The sequence below is a fragment of the Artemia sp. Qi Xiang Cuo genome, chromosome 14 (genome assembly GCF_049724085.1).
Source record: "Artemia sp. Qi Xiang Cuo chromosome 14, ASM4972408v1, whole genome shotgun sequence".
Taxonomy (NCBI): Eukaryota; Metazoa; Arthropoda; class Branchiopoda; order Anostraca; family Artemiidae; genus Artemia; species Artemia sp. Qi Xiang Cuo.
The window spans coordinates 68,453,613-68,477,574 of NC_142807.1; the positions used below are offsets into that span (position 1 = coordinate 68,453,613).

The window sequence follows — 23,962 nt, forward strand, 5'->3', positions numbered from 1 at the left end:
ACTTAAGTCCTTTTTTGGATTGAAAAATAAAACTATATCCTTAAAATCTTAACTAATACTTCAATATTTTTTTCATACAAACAAACAATTTTTTTTTTTAAACTTTGAAATTTTTAAACTTTATTTATGTTTTTCTTTTTGTATATATATTAAAATGTAAAAGTATGCTTACGGTTCTAACAATTGCACTCTATGATTGGTCAGAGACACGATGTGGCTTTCCGACTGGTATTCTATGACCACTTATCGTCACTACCTAGTCTACTGCATGTATTAAATCAGTATTTTTTACACAGTGGAACGATAAACACATAAGTCATATCTTTTAAAAAAGAAGTGAAGATGGAACATTTTAATAGAGTGTGTTCACATAACAAGCTTATTGTAGCATTGAATGCCGACAAGGAGAAGTATTTAAACTATGAAACAAGTACAAGTGGTAGCACTATTGGAAATGTATGCATGCATTGTCATGACAGTAAGGAATTAAATTTTTTTGGGAGACCGAAAAATTCAACTCTTATGATGGTGGTTATGCGAGATTGAGATCTCCAGAGATGATTGCACTCAAAGAGAATGCTAACATAAAAATAATTGTTGATGAGAGGACAACTCCTTGCTACTGCTGCAGGTAACACATTACCTACGGATACATCCAATCATCAGCTTTCGGGTATTAGCATTCAACGGAAGGCTAATAAAAGAAAGGCCTACTCTGCTACTAATATCGTAAACCATATCTTGTTTACGTGCCGAAACTGCTACCTGTGTAAAAATAATGTGTTAATAGACAGTGAAATTGCAAGAAAAATAAAAATGGCATTGTCAAAAAATATCACTACGGAATGTAAAGATCAAACGATGAAGAACAAAGCACCAGCAAACATTACTGGCATTGATCAAACAGTCAATGAATCAAATAATAGCAAAGACGAAAAGCATATTGAGCCTGTTCATGAGACACCAGTAAAAATTGTGTATGATTCAAAATGGAATAGTGATTATTCTACTGATTACGAACTAAGAGACGACAATAACTACAATATCCAGAGAGAACATGGTGAACTATTTTATGGAACAGATTCAAAATGTCCAAAGTTAATCATTGATATTAATAATGTATCATAATATATTTTTGTATTAATATTCTACATAGCATTATTTCATTAAAAATATTACATTGTTGCGTGTTCATTATTTTTTAGAGTAAGCTAGCGTATCAAGCGTTTAGAATGTATATTAAAACATCGGAGATGTAGGAAAAGGAATTTGCGTACATCTATTGTCAGACACACTATTTCCGTAAAATCTGAGCTATTAAGGGTTTTTGACCGTAAACTCTAGTTTTTTTTTTTGTAAGAAAATTATGGAGATACAATTCTATGGTTCAAATGCGGAACTTAAGTCTATTTTTGGATCGAAAAATAAAACTATTTCCGTAAAATCTGAGCTAATAAGGCTTTTTCGACCGTAAACTCTAGTTTCTTGTAAGAAAATTATGTAAAATATATTTTTTTACGTATCTTAAAATGACAAAATATCATTCTTGAATTCACCTCTCGGATACACAATACAGAAATTATAAAAAAAAAAATTTATACTTCCCCCCAAACTCAAATTTTCCAAAATTCTACTGTAGAAGCTTTTAAAATATTTCTAAAGCACTAATAGATAGAGTGCTAAAACATCAGAATCGACTTCAGAGGACACGTTATATCACGGGAAGTGGTTTTGAAAACCCCCCTTCCCCCAAAACTCAAAAGTTTCCAAAATTTTACTTTAGAAGCTTTTAAAATTTTTCTAAAGCACTAGTAGATAGAGTGCTAAAAACATGAGAATCAACTTCAGAGGACATGTTATATCACGGGAAGAGGTTTTGAAAATCCCCCTTCCCTCCAAACTCAAAATTTTCCAAAATTCTACTTTAGAAGCTTTTAAAATATTTCTAAAGCACTAATAGATACAGTGCTAAAAACATCAGAATCGACTTCAGAGGACACGTTATATCACGGGAAGAGGTTTTGAAAATCCCCCGTCCCCTCCAAACTCAAAATTTTACAAAATTTTACTTTAGAAGCTTGTGTGTGTCTCTTTGGGCTTTTTGTGTCTCTTCGGACTGTGTGTATGTCTCTACAAATGTAGAAAAACCCGTGTGGGTGAGTTGAAATAAAAAAAATTTAAAAAGAAATGACTGAAAAGTGTTATTCTTTGGTTCAAATGTAGAAAAAACCCGTGTGAGTGAGTTGAAATAAGAAATTTTTTTAACAAGAAATGACTCAAAATTGTTTTGGAGGAGATGGCTTGATTGACAGAAGGATGTATTAGCGAAGTTATAGTGGCGGGCGACAATGTCTTCAAAGTCAAGGCTATAAGAAAAAAAAGTTCCGAATATTTTTGTCGGTTGGTAGTTTACCCACTAATATCAATATCAGTAATGATTCTATTTGAACTTTCTCCAAGTTGATCAAATTGGTCTCTAAACGGTTCATGATAAAAAAATAGTTTGAGACAAGAAAAAAAATTAAAATAATGTCATGAAATCACTTTCAACACTCAGAGAAGAGTTTTTTTTTTGTTTTGTTAGTTTTTATTTGTGTTTGTGTAAGTTGTGTGTGTGTGTGTGTAAGTTTTTTTTTTGTGTGTGTAAGTTTTTTTTTGTGTGTGTGTAAATTTTTTGTGTGTGTGTGTGTGTGATTTTGTATGTGTGTTTTATTTTTTTTGTTTTTTTTTGTGTGTGTTTATGTTTTTTTTTTTGTGTAAGTTTTTTTATGTTTGTGTGTAAGTTTTTATGTGTGTGTAAGTTTTTGTGTGTGTGTAAATTTTTGTGTGTGTGTGTATGTTTTTGTGTGTGTGTAAGTTTTTGTGTTTGTGTAAGTTTTTTTGTGTGTGTGTGTTAGTTTGTGTGTGTGTGTGTGTAAGTTTTTATGTGTGTGTGTAAGTTTCTGTGTGTGTGTGTGATTTTTTACCATAAACTCTAGTTTCCTATAAGAAAATTATGGAAAATACAATTCTATCGTTCAAATGTGAAACTTAGTTCCATTCTCTGGTTCAAATGCAGAAAAACCCGTGTGGGTGAGTTGAAATGAAAAAAATTTAACAAGAAATGACTGAAGTGTTTTGGGGGAGATGGTTTGATTGGCGGAAGGATGTATTGGTGAAGTTATGGTGGAGGGCGACAAAGTCTTCAAAGTCAAGTCTATAAGAAAAAAAAGTTCTGGATATTTTTGTAGGTTGGTAGTTTACGCACTAATATCATATCAGTAACGATTCGAGGATGTTTCACCATTTATCGATAATAAGGCAATTTTTTCAAGCTCTTGGTCGGAAATAGAGGCTGTTTCCAAAGATTTAGAATAAGAAAAAATTGTCAGGTGTGGGACTCAAACCCACGACCCCATATAGGGTTGATGTTAGTGTTGTCAGTCAAAAGCTATGACCTTGAGAAAAGAGCTTGAGAAAATTGCCTGATTATCTAAAAATGGGGGAAACATCCTCCATAAGTCGACAGGAATGCTCCCCTCCAGCGCTTTCTCGGATATGTTGAATAAAATATGCAAAGTCGACATAGCTTTATTTCATTTTTTTCGGTTAATTTAGACGGTTACGTGCGCGCACGTAACCTCGTCTAAATTAACCTTAAAAAATGAAATAAAACTATGTCGACTTTGCATATTTTATTCAACATAACCGAGAAAGCGCTGGAGGGGAGCATTCCTGTCGACTTTTGGAGGATGTTTCCCCCTTTTTTCGATAATCAGACAATTTTCTCAAGCTCTTTTATCAAGGTCATAGCTTTTGACTGACAAAACTAACATCAACCCTATATGGGGTCGTGGGTTCGAGTCCCACACCTGACAATTTTTTTCTTATTATAAATCTTTGGAAACAGCCTCTATTTCTGACCAAGAGCTTGAGAAAATTGCCTGATTATCGATAAATGGGAAAACATCCTCGAATCGTTACTGATATGATATTAGTGCGTAAACTACAAACTTACAAAAATATCCAGAACTTTTTTTTCTTATAGCCTTGACTTTGAAGACTTTGTCGCCCTCCACTATAACTTCACTAATACATCCTTCTGCCAATCAAACCATTTCCCCCAAAACACTTTTCAGTCATTTCTTGTTAATTTTTTTATTTCAACTCACCAACACGGGTTTCTCTGCATTTGAACCAGAGAATGGAACTAAGTTTCAAATTTGAACGATGAAATTGTATTCTACATAATTTTATTATAGGAAACTAGAGTTTATGGTCAAAAATCACACATACACACACAAAAACTTACACACACACGTAAAAACTTACACACACACACACACACACGCACACAAACTAACACACACACACACAAAAACTTACACACACACAAAAACTTACACACACAAACACAAATTTACACGCACACAAAAAATTACACAAACATAAAAACTTACACACACAAAAAAAAAAAAACTTACACAAAAAAACAAAAACAAATAACACACACAAAAAAAAAAACTTACACACAAATAAAAAATCACACACACACACACACAAAAAAAAATTTACACACACACAAAAAAAAAACTTACACACACAAAAAAAAACTTCCACCCACACACACAAAAAAAACCCATACACACAAAAAAAATTACACACAAAAAAAAAAACTTCTCTGAGTGTTGAAAGCGATTTCACGATATTATTTTATTTTTTTTTTCTTGTCCCAAACTATTTTTTTATCATGAACCGTTTAGAGACTAATTTGATCAACTTGGAGAAAGTTCAAATAGAATCATTACTAATATTGATATTAGTGGGTAAACTGCAAACCGACGAAAATATTCGGAACTTTTGTTTCTGATAGCCTTGACTTTGAAGACATTATCGCGCTCCACTATAACTTCGCTAATACATCTTTCTGTCAATCAAGCCATCTCCTCCAAAACACTTTTCAGTCATTTCTTGTTAAAAAAAAAAATTTATTTCAACTCACTCACACGGGTTTTTTCTACATTTGAACCAAAGAATAACACTTTTCAATCATTTCTAGTTAATTTTTTTTTTATTTCAACTCACCCACACGGGTTTTTCTACATTTGTAGAGACGTACATACAGTCCGAAGAGACACAAAAAGCCCAAAGAGACACACACAAGCTTCTAAAGTAAAATTTGTTAAAATTTTGAGTTTGGGGGGGAAGGGGGATTTTCAAAACCTTTTCCCGTGATATAACGTGTCCTCTGAAGTCGATTCTGATGTTTTTAGCACTGTATCTATTAGTGCTTTAGAAATATTTTAAAAGCTTCTAAAGTAGAATTTTGGAAAATTTTGAGTTTGGGGGGCAGGGGGATTTTCAAAACCTCTTCCCGTGATATAACATGTCCTCTGAAGTCGATTCTGATGTTTTTAGCACTCTATCTACTAGTGCTTTAGAAATATTTTAAAAGCTTCTAAACTAGAATTTTGGAAAATTTTGAGTTTGGGGGGAAGGGGGATTTTCAAAACCTCTTCCCGTGATATAACGTGTCCTCTGAAGTCGATTATGATGTTTTAGCACACTATCTATTAGTGCTTTAGAAATATTTTAAAAGCTTCTATAGTAGAATTTTGGGAAATTTGAGTTTGGGGGGAAGTATTACAATTTTTTTTATAATTTCTGTATTGTGTATCCAAGAGGTGAATTCAAGAATGATATTTTGTCATTTTAAGATACGTGTAAAAATGTATTTTACATAATTTTCTTACAAGAAACTAGAGTTTACGGTCGAAAAAGCCTTATTAGCTCAGATTTTACGGAAATAGTTTAATTTTTCGATCCAAAAATAGACTTAAGTTCCGCATTTGAACCAGAGAATTGTATTTCCATAATTTTCTTACAAAAAAAAAACACTAGAGTTTACGGTCAAAAACCCTTAATAGTTCAGATTTTACGGAAATAGTGTGTCTGACAATAGATTCACGCAAATTCCTTTTCCTACATCTCCGATGTTTTAATATACATTCTAAGCGCTTGATACGCTAGCTTACTCTAAAAAATAATGAAAATGTAACAATGTAATATTTTTAATGAAATAATGCTATGTAGAATATCAATACAAAAATACATTATGATACATTATTAATATCAATGATTAACTTTGGACATTTTGAATCTGTTCCATTAAATAGTTCACCATGTTCTCACTTGATATTGTAGTTATTGTCGTCTCTTAGTTCGTAATCAGTAGAATAATCGTTATTCCATTTTGAATCATACACAATTTTTACTGGTATCTCATGAACAGGCTCAATATGCTTTTCGTCTTTGCTATTATTTGATTCATTGACTGTTTGATCAATGCCAGTAATGTTTGCTGGTGCTTTGTTCTTCATCGTTTCATCTTTATATTCCGTAGTGATATTGTTTGACAATGCCATTTTTATTTTTCTTGCAATTTCACTGTCTATTAACACATTATTTTTACACAGGTAGCAGTTTCGGCACGTAAACAAGATATGGTTTACGATATGAGTAGCAGAGTAGGCCTTTCTTTTATTAGCCTTCCGTTGAATGCTAATACCCGAAAGCTGATGATTGGATGTATCCGTAGGTAATGTGTTATCTGCAGCAGTAGCAAGGAGTTGTCCTCTATCATCAACAATTATTTTTATGTTAGCATTCTCTTTGAGTTTAATCATCTCTGGAGATCTCAATCTCGCATAACCACCATCATAAGAGTTGAATTTTTTCGGTATCCCAAAGAAATTTAATTCCTTACTGTCATGACAATGCATGCATACATTTCCAATAGTGCTACCACTTGTACTTGTTTCATAGTTTAAATACTTCTCCTTGTCGGCATTCAATGCTACAATAAGCTTGTTATGTGAACACACTCTATTAAAATGTTCCATCTTCACTTTCTTGTTTAAAAGATATGACTTATGTGTTTATCGTTCCACTGTGTAAAAAATACTGATTTAATACATGCAGTAGACTAGGTAGTGACGATAAGTGGTCATAGAATACCAGTGGGAAAGCCACATCGTGTCTCTGACCAATCGTAGAGCACAATTGTTAGAACCTTAAGTATATTTTGACATTTTAAGATACATACAAAAAGAAAAAAATAAATAAAGTTGAAAAATTTCGAAGTTTAATAAAAAAATAGTTTGTTTTTATGAAAAAATATTGAATTATTATTTCAGATTTTACGGATATAGTTTTATTTTTCAATCCAAAAAAGGACTTAAGTTTCACATTTGAACCAGAGAATTGTATTTTCCATAATTTTCTTTCAACAAACTAGAGTTTACAGTCAAAAACCCTTATTAGCTCAGATTTTACAGGGGGAATGGTTTTACGAGCTTCCACTAGGAGCATAAATTCTAGTATACTTGACTTATTGTATCGGAATACTATCACCTTAATTCTATGTATTTAGAGGTAATATCAATTGTCACAGCTAGGCAATAATCCTAGCGCGGGGAGCGGGAAGGGTCTTACGAGCTTCCAGTAGGAGCATCAATTCTATTATACTTGACTTATTGTATCGGAATACTATCACCTTAATTCTCTGTATTTAGAGGTAATATCCATTGTCATAGCTAGGCAATAATCCTAGCGCGGGGAGTGGGAAGGGTTTTACGAGCTTCCACTAGGAGCATAAATTCTAGTATACTTGTCTTATTGTATCGGAATACAATCACCTTAATTCTCTGTATTTAGAGGTAATATCCATTGTCACAGCTAGGCAATAATCCTAGTGCGGGAGCGGGGGAAGGGTTTTACGAGGTTCCACTAGGAGCATAAATTCTATTATACTTGACTTATTGTATCGGAATAATATAACCTTAATTCTCTGTATTTAGAGGTAATATCCATGGACATAGAAATGCAATAATCCTCGCGAGGGGAGGGGGAAGGGTTTTACGAGATTCCACTAGGAGCATCAATTCTATTATACTTGACTTATTGTATCGGAATACTATCACCTTAATTCTCTGTATTTAGAGGTAATATCCATTGTCATGGCTAGGCAATAATCCTAGCGCGGGGCGGGGGAAGGGTTTTACGAGCTTCCACTAGGAGCATAAATTCTAGTATACTTGACTTATTGCATCGGAATACTATCACCTTAATTCTCTTTATTTAGAGGTAATATCCATTGTCACAGCCAGGCAATAATCCTAGCGCGGGGAGGGGGAAGGGTTATACGAGATTCCAGTAGGAGCATCAAGTCTAGTATACTTGATTTATTGTATCGGAATACTATCACCTTAATTATCTGTATTTAGAGGTAATATCCATTATCATACCTAGGCACTAATCGTAGCGCGGGGAGTGGGAAGGGTTTTACGAGTTTCCACTAGGAGCATCAATTCTAGTATACTTGAACAATTGTATCGGAATACTATCACCTTCATTCTCTGTATTTAGATGTAATATCCATTGTCATAGCTAGGCAATAATCCTAGCGCGGGGAGGGGGAAGGGTTTTACGAGCTTCAACTAGGATCATAAATTCTAGTATACTTGACGTATTGTATCGGAATACTATCACCTTAATTCTTTGTATTTAGAGGTAATATCCATTGTCACCGCTAGGCAATAATCCTAGTGCGGGGGAGGGGGAAGGGTTTTACGAGGTTCCTTTAGGAGCATAAATTCTATTATACTTGACTTATTATATCTGAATACTATCACCTTAATTCTCTGTATTTAGAGGTAATATCCATTATCATAGCTAGGCAATAATCCTAGCGCGGGGAGGGGGAAGGGTTTTACGAGCTTCCACTAGGAGCACCAATTCTAGTATACTTGACTTATTGTATCGGAATACTATCACCTTAATTCTCTGTATTTAGAGGTAATATCCATTGTCACAGCCAGGCAATAATCCTAGCGCGGGGAGGGGGAAGGGTTTTACGAGATTCCACTAGGAGCATAAATTTTAGTAAACTTGAATTATATTATTTGAATACTATCAACTTAAATCTCTGTATTGAGAGGTACAGACAGGCAATAATCCTAGCGCGGGGAGGGGGAAGGGTTTTACGAGCTTCCACTAGGAGCATAAATTCTATTATGCTTGAATTTTTGTATTGGAATACTGTCACCTTCTCCCCCTCCCCTGCCCTCGGAAATGTGGGAACGAAGGGTCTCTGAGCCTTCCCCTTGATGCAGATGCTTTCCCTCCAAAATTGACCCCTCCCCTCCCTGCCCTCAGAAATGGGGGAACGAAGGGAACGTTAGATCCTATTTTAAATTGACAATACTTATCAAACATCACTTGTGTATTATACAGATAACATATCTCATTACCCCTTTTTAAATGTTAATCAAATAATTCTGATTATAGTGTCCAATTTTTTGTCTGCTTTTCAAAAAGTTCGTATTTGTTTAGAATGAAGTGTTTTTTATAGCAGATACCCCCCCCCCCCCGTGCAACTGAACCCCCCATGTAACTGAACCCCTGTATAACCGAAACCCCATACAACTGAACCTCCGTGCTACTGAATCCTCGTGCAACTCGACCCCATTTAACTAATCCCCGTGTAACTGAATCCGTATGTAACTGAACCCTCGTGCAACTCAACTCCCTCAAAACACTTTTCAGCCATTTCTTGTTAATTTTTTTTTATTTCTAAACTATTTAAAATTGACAACACTGTGCAAATCATCACTTGTGTATTATACAGTACACATTCATCCCATCTCCTCCAAAACACTTTTCAGTCATTTCCTGTTAAAATTATCCAATCACTAATTACCCCTTTTTTTCTCCACCTTCAAATGTTCCTTTAGTACCTACGCAATTAGACTAAGTCATCGCCCAGTTAACACTAAGATGTAAATTGAGTAAGCCTCTCGCAATAACGAACCAAACCAGATTATACCCACCTAACCAGATCAAAAAATGGCGGTCACACTAACTTGATTAGTAATTGGATTCATATATACTACGAACGGAATTTCATTCCTAAATTCACGGGTTTCTGCAAATTTTTATGGGTTTAATTGAAAAAATACCATTTAAAAAAAAAAAAAAAAAAAAAAAAAACATGTATCCATGAGTTTGACCTTCAAAAAATGAGTGCTACCTCAGAAAACCCGTCTGGTAAGGTAAGTATCGTTCATTGTAATAGGCAAATGGCCCTGGTAACCCAATTACTTGAAAATACACACACATATCCATGCCTCAGGCTTGTGAAAGTGCATGTGTATTTTCAAGTGCATACACCCTTACTACTGAAGTCTAAGTCTCTTTAATATACAACAAATGATAGTTGCTTGTGAATTTAATGTTACTTTGCTTTCTAGTACCTTATAAATCCAGGGCTTACAATTGCTGATGATCTAAAAGGAAAATTCAATGTTTCTGGTTTGGCCAGGCTAAAATTAAAAGTTTTTATCAAGGCAAAACTGTTTTGTGGCACCCTGGTTCAAAAGAGACCTATTGGAATTATTCAGGGACCTTGGTGGAGAAATGCTAGAATCATTAGATTTATTATCTTAGAAATGAAACCTCATTCTGGCTATGAACCAAGTGTCTTGATTCTGATTTTGGTTTGCCCGTTCCCCCTTCAGAGACACAAAATTGATTATAATCAGTATCACGAATAATTATTCATGATAGTAGACTGAATAAGCAAAGTGCTCTTAAACTTGAGCTGACTGAATATCCAATTGTTGAAAGGGACAGGTACCTTAGTTCATTTGTTCTATATCACAAATTATTTCATATTCAATTTTCTCTCTTTTTGACCTGCTATACTAGACCTACAAACTTTGACTGTTGTCTAGTAGCTAGACCTGATTTTATTTTGCTGTATTTTCGCAAGTGTATTATCTATTGTATCTAATAAAGATAAATTATATTCTATTTTAAGATATAAAGCTTGACAAGGCCTATTCACCAGCCTAAAATGCTATTTACAGCTCTTACCACGAGCTGTTTCATGTAGAAATATGTTCTCTTTTTTGCTGATTACGCTATTGTCTTACGAGGGCTTTATTAGATACGTAATGATAAAACAAACAATGCCGTAAGCGTGAGGATGATAATTCTTGAGTGATTATAAGATATATTCTTGTCATTATTCATTATTAAATTGATTTTTGTGCTGTAACTATTTTTGTGCTAAATCCTGGTATGTTTTTTTTTTTAACATGTTTTTTGAAGTATTGATGCTAGTCATGGTTGTACCATGGAGGATTTTGGGGTGGAATCATGAGGCTTGCTGGGGTAAATAATTGTACACGCTTGCATTAAGGGGGCAAACTGTGGTCTGGGGGAGCAGGTTTTCCTGCCTCATAGCAAATTACGCTCTCAAACAAAAAAGGATACCGTCTTAATATACCTATACAGATTGGTCTGATTCCTTTCTCCTCATTGAGGTTTTCTGAAAGACCCATCGCCGTTTTTTTTAGAAACATTAAAAAATATAGTTGCCTGGAATGTGATTCTTCTAAATTCTTCTCCCTCTCCAAGAAAACTGACCCCGCCCCCTCCATACCCAAAGGAGTGGACCTGTGTGGGCTTCTGCCCACGGAAAGCCACAAAGGGTAATTTTTTTTAGAAAAAATAAATAAATAGCTAGTTTCCCTGTTGGAATTTTGCCTCTGCCTATCCATCTATACATTTGCCGCATTGCAAAGTATCCATTCATATCTATATCTCGTCCATTATAAATTTTTTTAGTTTGTGTGGCCAAACTATTTAGAATTGATTGGGCGGTCTTGCCATAACTTGTAGAGCTTGGGTAAGCGATCCAAATAAACGACAGAAAACTAAAAGCCGACATCTAATTTACCTGAAATTTTCGAAAACCCTTGCAACTTTCTCTTGTTTTGTGCTGGAGATTAGATATTTTTAGTTTTAGAAAAACTTATGTAATTAGAAAGTTTAAATTTTTTTTTTCTTTTTAAAATTCAGGTAAGGGTTGTCCGGTTGTCCCTAAAAACATTCTAGTATACCTGCTTAGAAAATGTCCAAAATAAAACTCCAAAGAAATGTCATTTGATCAGTTTGACATCTCTTAGAATTTTATATGGTGCAACCCGCTTTGACTGAAAACTTTGCCGACAGAATTCCATTGTCTTTTCAATAAAATTCCATAATCAAGTCAGAAATTTGCTATAGGTTTCAATGATCAGTAGTCTACTGGGAGAATTCGCTAATGGACCATTTGCCTTTGAGACAGTCAGCCGACATTGGGGCTCACAAAATGATGTCTAAGGTATCGAATCCTCTGAAATGGACAAAACACAAAAATGGGAGAAATGATAGCTTTCACCTAAGTGAACTGTGTACCCGGGATTTATCTTGAGGGACGGGGATCCAAATTTAGGCTTAAAAAAAGGTGAATTGCGTGAAAAATAGGGTAAATTATACAAGCATTGAAATTTTGAAGATTTTAAAACTCTACAGCCATACAAAATACTCTGGTAATGCTGTCTGCTCAGTTTTTGTACCTAGATTTCTATATTACAAAGTTGTGGATCACATAGAGAATTGCCTAAACTCCCACACCATGCTGTTAATTTATCAACACCTATTCCCATAGTCCAGGTAACTGGACAAAACTTTGATACGGAGTTGCACATCATCGGTGCTGGTAAGAAGAGGAGGTAATGCCTCCTCCGGGAAACAAGAAGACATAAAAAAATTTGTAAATATAGAAAAATGATAAATATTTCCATTTAAATCTTATTTGAAACAACGCTCCTGGTTGCACTTGTTCTCCTAGGGAATTTTTTGGTGGTGACGAAGCAGAAAATAAAAGGCATAACCCAGAATCAGAAGAAGTAAATTGTTCAATCAGAACTGTAAAATTCTCCATATGTCAAATTTAATTAGGTTTTTTTCATTTTTTACAATTAACTGGTCATGGTAAAGAAAGCGGTTAAAATTGATTTGCGAATTGTCACTTCAATTTTGTGTTTCAGGTGATCCACAATGGGAAGAAGGAAAAGTAAACGAAAGCCTCCTCCAAAGCGCAAAGCAATTCAACCATTGGACATTCTATTCAACTGTCCCTTCTGTAATCACGAAAAATCATGTGAAGTAAAGATGTAAGTTATCACGTTTTAAATTTATTTCCAATCGGATAATGTGTTTTACACGGGTAGTCTTGTCTGACATATATTCTGAAATTTGTTTTGGGAGAGAAAGGGGGTATATTTTCACTCCCACTCTAGAAAAATAATACTATAAATGCGGAAAACACAAATGCCTTGTTTTTTTTTGGGGGGGGGGGGCATTTCGCTTCTGATAAGTACTAGGTTTTTTTTTGAAGGCTTGATGCCGATACGACTTGTGAGATTTGTGAGGGAAAAAATTCCCTCACAAATATAATCCAAAATAGAGGCACCAATTCACGATCATTTAGGGGGGGGGGGCAAGTATTTTTTTCTATTTTTTTAAGGGAAGATTCAAACAAAGGAAGTTTTCACAATCTAGGAGGGGGGTAATATTTTTTAATTTTTCAATGGAAGTACCAAATAAAAGTAATTTATGAAAATGATAATTTATTAAACCAAATTGGCCTGACACCACATAAAGAAAGAAAAACGAGCAAAAATGGGGTTTTTATAGGCCAAATCAAGATACTGAAAAAACGAAGCGAATAATTCGAGAGAACAAACGCCTCTCTTCTTCAGCGCGAAACGAAACGATGCATCAATAAAAGCCAAAAATTAAAAGAATTAAAACCAAATACCTAACAACCATAAAAGCGAGGCGAAGAAGAGAGGCGTTTGTCCTCTCGAAATATTCGCTTCGTTTTTTCAGTATCTTCATTTGGCCTATAAAAACCCCATTTTTGCTCGTTTTTCTTTCTTTATTTATGAAATCTAAGGGAGAAGGGGTTAAAAAAAAAAAACCACCCGATAGGTGCCTCTCACCAAAAATCACTTAACCAGAGATAAGTAGTTATTCACTTCGCGTCCTCATTTGGCCGTTTCTGTAAAAATCATCATACTGATTTTCAGCCTTTTGAAAGGGTTTGGGTGTAAACATCAGCATTTTTCCTTTTGGTATGATTTCAGGTTTGATTTTGTATAATTCTGAAGCCAAAAAAGGCTTTCAACTACAATTCAACTATATTAAAAAAAAGACAAACTATACCTCTGGTCCCCAGCGCCCATGGAGTGCTGCAGCAGTTGTGACTCATGGGTCATAGTTACGGAGCAGCAGATGCAACTATATCTTGCAGTTAATAAATTTGTATGCTCCCGTATACATTTATAGATGCGTTATGATTGCTATAAGTTATTATTTGTAAGGTTAAAGTGCAATTAGAGATCATCTGAATAAGTTTTGTGTGTTCAAATTAAACGTCAAACTCTATCCTTTGTTTTTGTTTCTGCCTATATTAATACTATGCACTATTTACTGTGATTAATGAACACCGAACGGTTCATTTTTAAATTTATTTCCTAGTGTGCGGTTAATTTTATATAATAATTATTAATAATTTTATATAATAAAATTAATAATTTTCGGATATAGAAAACAATTCTACCTTGTCAAAAAACAAAAAACAGTTGCCTCTAAGATGCAAGGAAATTGATGACAATTTTCGAAACTATTTCTTTAGTGTACAGTTCATTTTCAGATTGAGAAGAGTACATATCTCCTTGCTTACTTTCCTTGGCAATAAACGCCTAAAATATCATAAACATCAAAATCGATACTTTAGAAAAAACAAAGAAATAGGAGCTTCTGTGTTTAGATATCATGATGTACGGTATTAATTTCAAAAAAATTACGAGAAATACTTTGCTTAAGTTTTAGATAGATAATATAAAGTTATGTGATTGTTTAAAGTTACTTGATTTTTCAAGAGTTTAGCTTCGAAGCTAGTAAATTTTACTTAGACAAAATGTAGGAAATTTGCAAATCATAAACTAAAAAATAGAAGAAATCTCAGAAGAAATTTTATTTTAAACAACCAATTTCAGATCCAGTTTAAAGATCAAGGTCTGTCTATCCACCTAGAAAAAAAAGTCTGCCTAGTCTAGAAAGAAATTTGCTTCTAGGATATCAATAAAGTTAGATACGTTATGACAGCTTTGACATTTATCAGAGGCAACGCTGTAGCGTTGCCTATAGTAAAGGCCATACGGCTCCAATATTTTATTATTATTATTATTTATTTTTTTTTTCCAGAGGCACTTCATATGGAAGGGGTCGTCGTAGAAGCTTCAAAGGGGGCTCATTCAATTGGAAATCGAGCGTTCTAGTGCTCTTTTTGATCGTCGAACGTTATTGGTGGGCACAAAGCCCCCCCCCCACGCCCATCATTTCCCAAAGCATATCCAATCAAAATTTTGGGATAGTCAGTTTGTCCACAATATCTTATATCCGGATAGAAAATATGTTTTTGAGGAAGATACCCCCCCCCCCCACAACCCTCAGGGCACGGGTTTTAAGTTATGCCCTGGGGGGCACATAAGGTTTTTATAGAAGACGTTGTCGTAGAAACTTCAAAACAGGCTCATTCAATTGGAAATTAAAGGGGTAGTGCCCTTTTTAATAGTCGAAAGTGATTGGAGTGTAACTAGCCCCCCGCCCCCCCACCCCATGCCACCCATTTGCCCGACAACATCCCATCAAAATCTTCATATAGCCCTTTCGTTCCGCGTCGTTGATTTCCAGATAGACAATATATTTTTGAGGAGGATACTCCCCCACAACCCTCAGGGCAAGGGTTATAAGTTATGCCCTCGGGGCATATAAGGTTTTTATAGAAGGCGTTGTCGTAGAAACTTCAAAACAGGCTCATTCGATTGGAAATTAAAGGGCTAGTGCCCTTTTTAATGGTCGAAAGTGATTGGAGTACAACTAGCCCCCCCCGCGCCCAACATTTCCCCAAACACATCCAATCAAAATTCTGAGATAGCCATTTTGTTCAGCGTAGTTGATTTCCAGATAGAAAATATGTTTTTGAGGATGAAACTCCCCCAGAACCTGCAGGGCAAGGTTTTAAGATATGCCCTGGGGGCATATAAGGTTTTATAGTGGGCGTTGTCGTAGAAACTTTAAAAAGGGTTCATTCGATTGGAAATTCACAGGGATAGTGCCCTTTTTAATAGTCAAAAGTGATTGGAGGGCAACTAGCCCCCCACCCTCCCTACGCCCATTATTCCCCTGGACACCTCCTATCAAAATTTTGAGATAGCTATTTTTTTCAGCGTAGTGGATTTCCGGATTCAAAATATTTTTTTGTTGAGAACACTCCCCCACAACCTTAGGGGCAAGGGTTTTCAGTTGTGCCCAGCGGGCAGGTGAGGTTTTATAAAAGGCTTCGTCGTAGAAACTTCAAAACAGGCTCATTCCATTGGAAATTAATGGGCTAGTGCCCTTTTCAATACTCGAAAGTTTTTGGAGGATAGCGTCCCCCCCGCCCTACACCCATCATTTCCCCAAACACAACCAAAGAAAAGTTGGGGACAGAACTGTTGGTCCATGTTTTAGCTTTTCATACTAACGATATGTTTTTGAGCACAAATCTCCACAAGAACCAACAGGGCTAGGGTTTCCCGTTATTCCCTGGGGGCATATAAAGTTTTTATAGAAGGCGTTGTCGTAGAAACTTCAAAAAAGGTTCATTCGATTGGAATTTCAAAGGGGTAGTGCCCTTTTTAATAGTCAAAAGAGATTGGAGGGCAGCTAGCCCCCCCCCCCTACGCCCATCATTTCCCCAAAAACATCCAATCAAACTTTTGAGATAGTCATTTTGTTCAGTGTATCTGATTTCCAGATATAAAATATATTTTTGAGGAGGACGCTCCCCCACAGCTTTCGTCTAGTGTTTTAAGTTCGGCTCTGGGGGCATGTAAGGTTTTTATAGAAAGCATCATCTTAAAAACTTCAAAACAGACACACTCAGTTGAAAATTAAAAGGGCTAGTGCACTTTTTAAGAGTCAAAAAGGATGTGAGGGCAACCAGCCCCCCCCCCACGCCCATCATTCCCCCAAACACATCCAATCAAAATTTTGAGATAGCCATTTTGTGTAGCGTAGTTGATTTCCACATAGAAAAAATGTTTTTGCGGAGGACAATCCCCCACAACCCTCAAGGCAAGGGTTTTAAGTCATGCCCTGGGGGCATATAAGGTTTTTATAGAAGGCGGTGTCGTAGAAACTTCAAAAAAGGCTCATTCGATTGGAAATTCCGAAGGCTAGTGCCCTTTGTAATTGTCGAAAGTGATTTAAGGGCAATTAATCCCCCTCTCACGCCCACCTTTTCCCCAAACACATCCAATCAAAATTTTGAAGACAGCCATTTTATTAAACGTAGTTTTAAGTTCTGGAAATTAGGTCTTTAAGGATTACAACTCCCCCAAAGCCCTCAGGGCAAGGGCTGTAATTTAAGGATTCTCCGAATCCTTCATATTATTTCTTATGGAAGGATGCTCGTATAAACTTTAGAGAGGGCTCGTGTGATTGGAAATTGAAAGTTTTTGTTCACTTTTTAAGAGTCAAAAGAGATTGAATGGCAACAAGCCCCTCTTCCTCCTCCACGCCCTCAATGCATCAGATAAAAATTTTGAGATAGACATTTTGTTAAAAGAGTTCAAAGTTCTGATAACAAGAACTCCGGCGTCGACACAGCCCGCCAGGGCCCAGGGGTAGGCGTTGTAAGTTATGCCCTGGGGCATAACTTATTAAGGGGGCTTATAACTTATGGGAATGGGTTTTGTAAGGCAAGAACACATAGTAAATCTATTATAATTATACAAATATACGGTTAAAAAACATACTCCGTGATAGATGCAAAATTGCTTTGGTACACAAATTCCTATTAAGGTCAATTCCAAGCAGCCTTGATCCCTTTGTGTCAGCAAGTGAAATGGTCTAAACCCCCTTATTGGAGCTATTTTTTCAATCCATTCATTTTTGTCAATCGCTGTCCACAAGTTATGCAAGCTGTCTATTGTTCATGTATAAGGTTTTTATCAAAGAGGTAATCGTATAGACTTTGATAAAAGCCTCATTCGATTTAAATTGAAAGTTCTAGATCCGTTTTTTAAATTCAAGAATAATCGGACAGTAAGCACCCCCCCCCCATGCCAAAAAAAACTTGAAACTTTTTGCAATCAAAAACGAACAAAAATTAATTAAAAAAAAACTTTCCGAAAAATAAGTTTTCAAATAAAAGTAAAGGTCATTTTAGAACTTAACCTCACGAGATACAAATGCCTGTTAAAATTGAAACTCAAAATGACCAGAAATTACTATTAAAGAATACATAAAACCCAAAACGAACAGAAATAAAATAAACAATCATAGGAGAAAACATACAGCGAGTAATAATATAAATGAAAAACTAGATCTTAAAGGGAGTAATGCTTAGATTGAATATGAAAATCTAGCTTAAAAAGAAAATAAATATTTTGCTATTAAAGTATAAATGAAACTTAAAACGAACAGAAATTAAATAAAAAATCAATGCAAAATAAAAAATGTGCATTGTTAATTTAATATACATATGCTGATATTTATTCCCTAAAATCTTAATTAATTTTTGATTTCTTAAAGTTACAAAAGTGAAAATATTTCAAAGAATTGTTTTCAGTAAAGCGCCACTGACGCAGTAGGTTTGAGGCTTCTGCAGTGATACGATACCCAAACTCTTGTTTATATTTATTTTCATTTAATTCAAACTTGATTCACATATTTAATCTAAGTTTCCCTCATTTTAAGATCTATTTATTAATTTACATTAATAAATATTGTACGTTTTTTTCGCACTGACTTTTTATTTAATTTCTTTTAGTTTTAATTTTCATTTATACTTCAATAGCAAAATATTTTTTTTTGTTTTAAGCTTTATATTCATATTCATTCTAATCATTAATCGATATAAGATATAACTATTCATTTATATTATTACTTGTTATATTTTTTTCGCTATTATTTTTTATTTAATTTCGATTCGTTTTGGGTTTCATTTATTCTTTAATAGTAATTTCTGGTCGTTTTGAGTTTGAATTTTAACAGGTATTTGTATCTCCTGAGGTTAAGTTTAAAATGGCCTTTACTTTTCTTTGAAAAACTTATTTTTCGGAAAGTTTTTTTTAATTAATTTCTAAGTAAAGGAAGACATTTTATATATAAGAAATGTCATGTCATCTTGCTTACTTTTACATAATATTACTTGATTGAAATACAAAAGGGTATCAAATAAAAAATTTAGAAAACAACCCAAAAATCGGAATTTGGCACTCGAGATCGACTTTTTTTTTCAAGAAATATAGAAGGGTACGGAACTTCGTTGTCCAGTTTTCAGAGAGAAAATTCAATGTTCTCTTGGGGTACAACATAAGATTGTTCTGAAAAAGTTCACTTTCGTAGCTAGGTTGTTCTCTTTTGGCTATATGTACAACACGAGGAAAAAAAAGTTTCTTTTTTTGCAAAACTTATGTACCATTTTACGATTCCCTGACTGAGGAAAAAATTTTTAGTTTGTATTTTACTATCTCGGAGCTGCATGCCGCTGATTACGAGGAAAAAACTTGTAAAAGCAGTAGTGTTGTTCCGCAACATAATTACTACAAAAAGAAATGTTGTCAGTAGCAAAGCAAAGTGAGTAGAAGTGGCAACAAATCGCTTGGGTGGAAACTACGGTATTCAATACACTTCGCCCTACTACTTTGCTTGCCACAAAATTTTCACTTTCGTAGCTAGGTTGTTCTGTTTTGGCTATATATACAACACGAGGAAAAAAAAGTTTCTTTTTTTTTGCAAAACTTCTGGGACTTTTCTGCATCATTTTACGTTTCCCTGACTTAGGAAAAAATTTTGAGTTTGTATTTTACTACCTCGGAGCTACATACCGCTGATCACGAGGGAAAAAACGCTGTAAAAGAGTAGTGTTGCTCCGCAACATAATTACTACAAAAAGAAATATTGTCAGTAGCAAAGCAAAGTGAGTAGAAGTGGCAACAAATCGCTTGGGTGGCAACTATGGTATTCAATACACTACGCCCTGTTATTTTTCTTGTCCCTCTGTTCCTAAGAAAACTTTATCTTTTACACTGTAAATGTATTTTCGATAAGAGCACGTTATCTTTATTTTAAATGAATCAAAAATTCATTTTAAATCGATTTAGACATTTTTTAGATTCTGAGAAGAGTTTTGAGGATTCTCAAAATGTTTAAATGACTTTAAACTTCATTTTTGCTTTATTCATAGTAAAGAATCCGAAATCCGATTTTTGGCTGATGAGATATGCAAGGTATGCAAGATGAGTGACGGTCTGGTGAATTTAGTGGACAGTTAAATCATAAGGTTTTGACCTAAGTCGGGTTTTTGTTTGTGTATTCGGGTTATTGAAGGAAGGGGTTGAGGGTGTCTCCATTTATACTCAACCATTTAGTCCATGTTAACTTAGAGTAGGCCTTAATTAATTACCTTATCTCAGGGCCATACCAAGAATTTTCGTTCGTTGAGGAGAGGGGGATAAAAGATGCTTTTAGACTAGGTGGGGGTTTACCAAATTAATTTCTCTGCGGGAGGGGGTGAAGTTTGCCCAAAGAATTGTCGTTTGGAGGAGGAGGTTATTCAAGTCCGATTTACGAGTCGAGAAATATTTTTTAGCGTTTTAAGAGTAGCCGTTTGACCCGCATTTTTACGACTAATTTATTAGTCGAGTGGATATTTCGAGGAAGAGAGTAGGGTAAGAAGTTCCATTTCTACGGGCCCTATGTACCAAACAGGTTTTCTGGTAGGTATAATCTGGTTTGGTAGGTACAATCTGGTTAGGTGGGTATAATCACATTGCCTATTCAAAGGTAGCGTGCAATTTAAACTGTATCAATTATTTTATTCCAGTTTTTCTAAACCAGTATTGTCTATAACTTAATTTACGTAGGCTAAACTTCCGGTGGTTAAGAAAGCGTAACGAGTAATTAAAGTATGAGAAATGGGATGCTATAATTAGAATGGTTTTAAGTTGAAAATTGTGACGTAAAAATAACTCAGTTATTTGCTTGCGTGTATAGGAAATCCCATGTTATTTGCTTGCCTGTATTTTGTTTTAAATAAGTAGTTTTTGTATCTTTTAAAAGAGCTTTAAGGGGTTTGAGAGACTCAGTTGCCTGATTCCGTGTGGTTTTTCTTTACTTAGTGCTCATTAAAAACGAAGTTTTTGTTTTAAATAAGTAGTTTTTTTATGTGTTAAAAGAGCTTTAAGGGGTTTGAGAGACTCTGTTGCCTGATTCCGTGTTGTAGAAATTTAATTTAGAATAGTTTTATTCATTTCATTAAATTATGAAGAAATTGTAAGTTAGTAACAATAGCTTTCTTGAATTCGCTTCCTGGACACAATACAGATATTTAATTCAAGAAATCATAATAAAATCGCAAACAAGTAATAAAGTCTTTATTGTTTTCACCTATTGGATACACAATACTGAAATTTCATTCAATAAATTATGAAGGAATTCTAAATAGGTAACACACTCATGTTACCTCATGGATACAAAATTCAGAAATTTAATTTAAGAAATTATCAAAAATTGTAAGTAAGTAGCAAATTTCTTCTTGAATTCGTCTCCTGGGTAAATAAAAAAGACAGTTCATTAAAGAAATTAGGAAAAAAATGTAAGTAAGTAGCAAATTCTTTCTTGAGTTCACCTACTGGATAAACAAAAAAGACATTTCGTTCAAGAAATTCAATATAGCTTTATTCAATAGCTTTATTTTATTTTTTAAGGTTAATTTAGACGAGGTTACGTGCGCGCACGTAACCTCGTCTAAATTAACCTTAAAAATGAAATAAAGCTATGTCGGCTTTGCATATTTTATTCAACATAACCGAGAAAGCGCTGGAGGGGGGCATTCCTGTCGACTTTTGGAGGATGTTTTTCCCATTTTTCGATAATCAGGCAATTCTGTAAAGCTGTTTTCTCAAGGTCATAGTTTTTGACTGACAACACTAACATCAAAACTTAAACGGTCAGAAATAGAGGCTGGGCTGTTTCCAAAGATTTAGCTAAAAAACCAGTCTGGTTGAAAACGTGGAGTTTTCGTACTGGCCACTTTTTTGCAATGTGTAGGAACCGGTGGGGAATCCCCGCTCATTTGGAAAGGTGCCAAGGAAAGGCAAGCAAATAGCATGTAGTTTCAAAACGTGTTTAATCACGTTTCTTGAATGAAGTATCTGTACTGTATATTCAAGAGGTGAAATCAATAAAGAGCTTGTTACTTACTTACAAATATTTTCATAATTTCTTGAATGAAATTTCCGTATTGTGTATCCAAGAGTTGACTTCAAGACATAAATTGTTACTTATTGAGAATTTTTTCATAATTTCTGGAATTAAATTACAACATCGTGCTTCTAAGTGGCAATTGTTTTGGGTAAATAGAAAAAAAAAAGTTACTTACATACGATTTTTTCATAGTTTATTGAATTTATTATCTGTAATCTATATCGAAGAGCTGAAATCAAAAAAAGAGTGTGTTACCTACTGAGAATTTTTTCATAATTTCTTGAATTATATTTCCACATCGTATATCTAAGTCGTGAAAACAATTAAGTTTGTTACTTACTTAGAATATTGTCATAATTTCTTGAACGAAATGTCTTTTTGTTTATTCAGCAGGTGAATTCAAGAAAGAATTTGCTACTTACTTCCAATTTTTTCATAATTTCTTTAATGAAATTTCTGTATTGTGTTTCCAAGAGGTGACCTCAAGAAAGAATTTGTTACTTACTTACAATTTTTTCATAGTTTCTTAAATGAAGTTTCTGCATTGTGTATCCAAGAGGTGACTTCAGGAAAGGGTTTGTTACTTGCTTACAATTTTTTCATAATTTCTTAAATGAAATTTCAGTATTGTGTATCCAAGAGTTGACTTCAAGAAAGAAATTTTTACTTACTGAGAATTTTTTCATAATTTCTTGAATCAAATTTCTACATCGCGTATCTAAGTCATGAAATTCTTGAATAAATTTTCGTATTGTTTAACCAAGAGTTGAATTCAAGAAACAAATTGTTACTTACTGAGAATTTTTTCATAATTTCTTGAATTAAATTTCTATATCGTGTAGCTAGGTGAAAATCGTTTGTGATAAAGAGAAAAAACAGTTACTTACTTTCGATTTTTTCATAATTTCTTGAATGAAGTATCTGTGCTGTATATCCAAGAGGTGAAAACAAAAAGAGTTTGTTGCTTACTTACAAATATTTTCATAATTTCTTGAATGAAATTTTTTATTGTGTATCCAAGAGTTGACTTCAAGAAAGAAATTGTTACTTACTGAGAATTTCTTCATAATTTCTTGAATTAAATTTCTACATTGTATATCTAAGTCGTGAAAACAATAAAGAGTTTGTTACTTACTTATAATGTTGTCATAATTTCTTGAACGAAATGTTTTTTTGTTTATCCAGCAGGTGAATTCAAGAAAGAATTTGCTACTTACTTACAATTTTTTCATAATTTTCTTTAATGAAATTTCTGTATTGTTTATCCATGCGGTGGGATAAAAAAAGAGTTTGTTTCTTACTTAAAATTGTTTCATAGTTTCTTAAATGAAGTTTCTGCATTGTGTATCCAAAAGGTGACTTCAGGAAAGAGTTTATTAAATGCTTACAATATTTTATTTGTTTCTTAAATGAAATTTGCGTATTGTGTATACAAGAGTTGACTTCATGAAAGAAATTTTTACTTACTGAGAATTTTTTCATAATTTCTTGAATTAAATTTCTACATCGCGTATCTAAGTCATGAAAACAATAAAGAGTTTGTTACTTAATTGGAATTTTGTCATAATTTCTTGAACGAAATGTCTTTTTTGTTTATCCATCAGGTGAATTCAAGAAAGAATTTGCTACTTACTTACAATTTTTTAATAATTTATGTAATGAAATGTATTTTTTATTTACCAAGGGGGCGAATTCAAGAAAGAATTTTCTACTTACTTAAAATTTTTGATAATTTCTTAAATGAAATTTCTGCATTGTGTATCCATGA

At 34.1% G+C, this 23,962-nt stretch overlaps 1 protein-coding gene across 2 annotated transcripts in view; it reads left to right on the forward strand.

Moving 5' to 3' along the window:
- LOC148944793 (transcription elongation factor 1 homolog) overlaps positions 1-23,962 on the forward strand; it is a 60,115-nt gene that overhangs the window by 33,174 nt on the left and 2,979 nt on the right. The window contains exons 1-2 of one of the 2 annotated variants that reach the window (XM_089100318.1): positions 11,099-11,119; positions 12,918-13,043. In XM_089100318.1, coding sequence (XP_088956444.1) covers positions 12,928-13,043 — 116 coding nt within the window. In that variant the 5' untranslated portion in view covers positions 11,099-11,119; positions 12,918-12,927. Of the gene's footprint in view, positions 1-11,098; positions 11,120-12,912; positions 13,044-23,962 lie in introns of those variants that run through there. The other variant, XM_089100317.1, reaches the window with a different exon arrangement.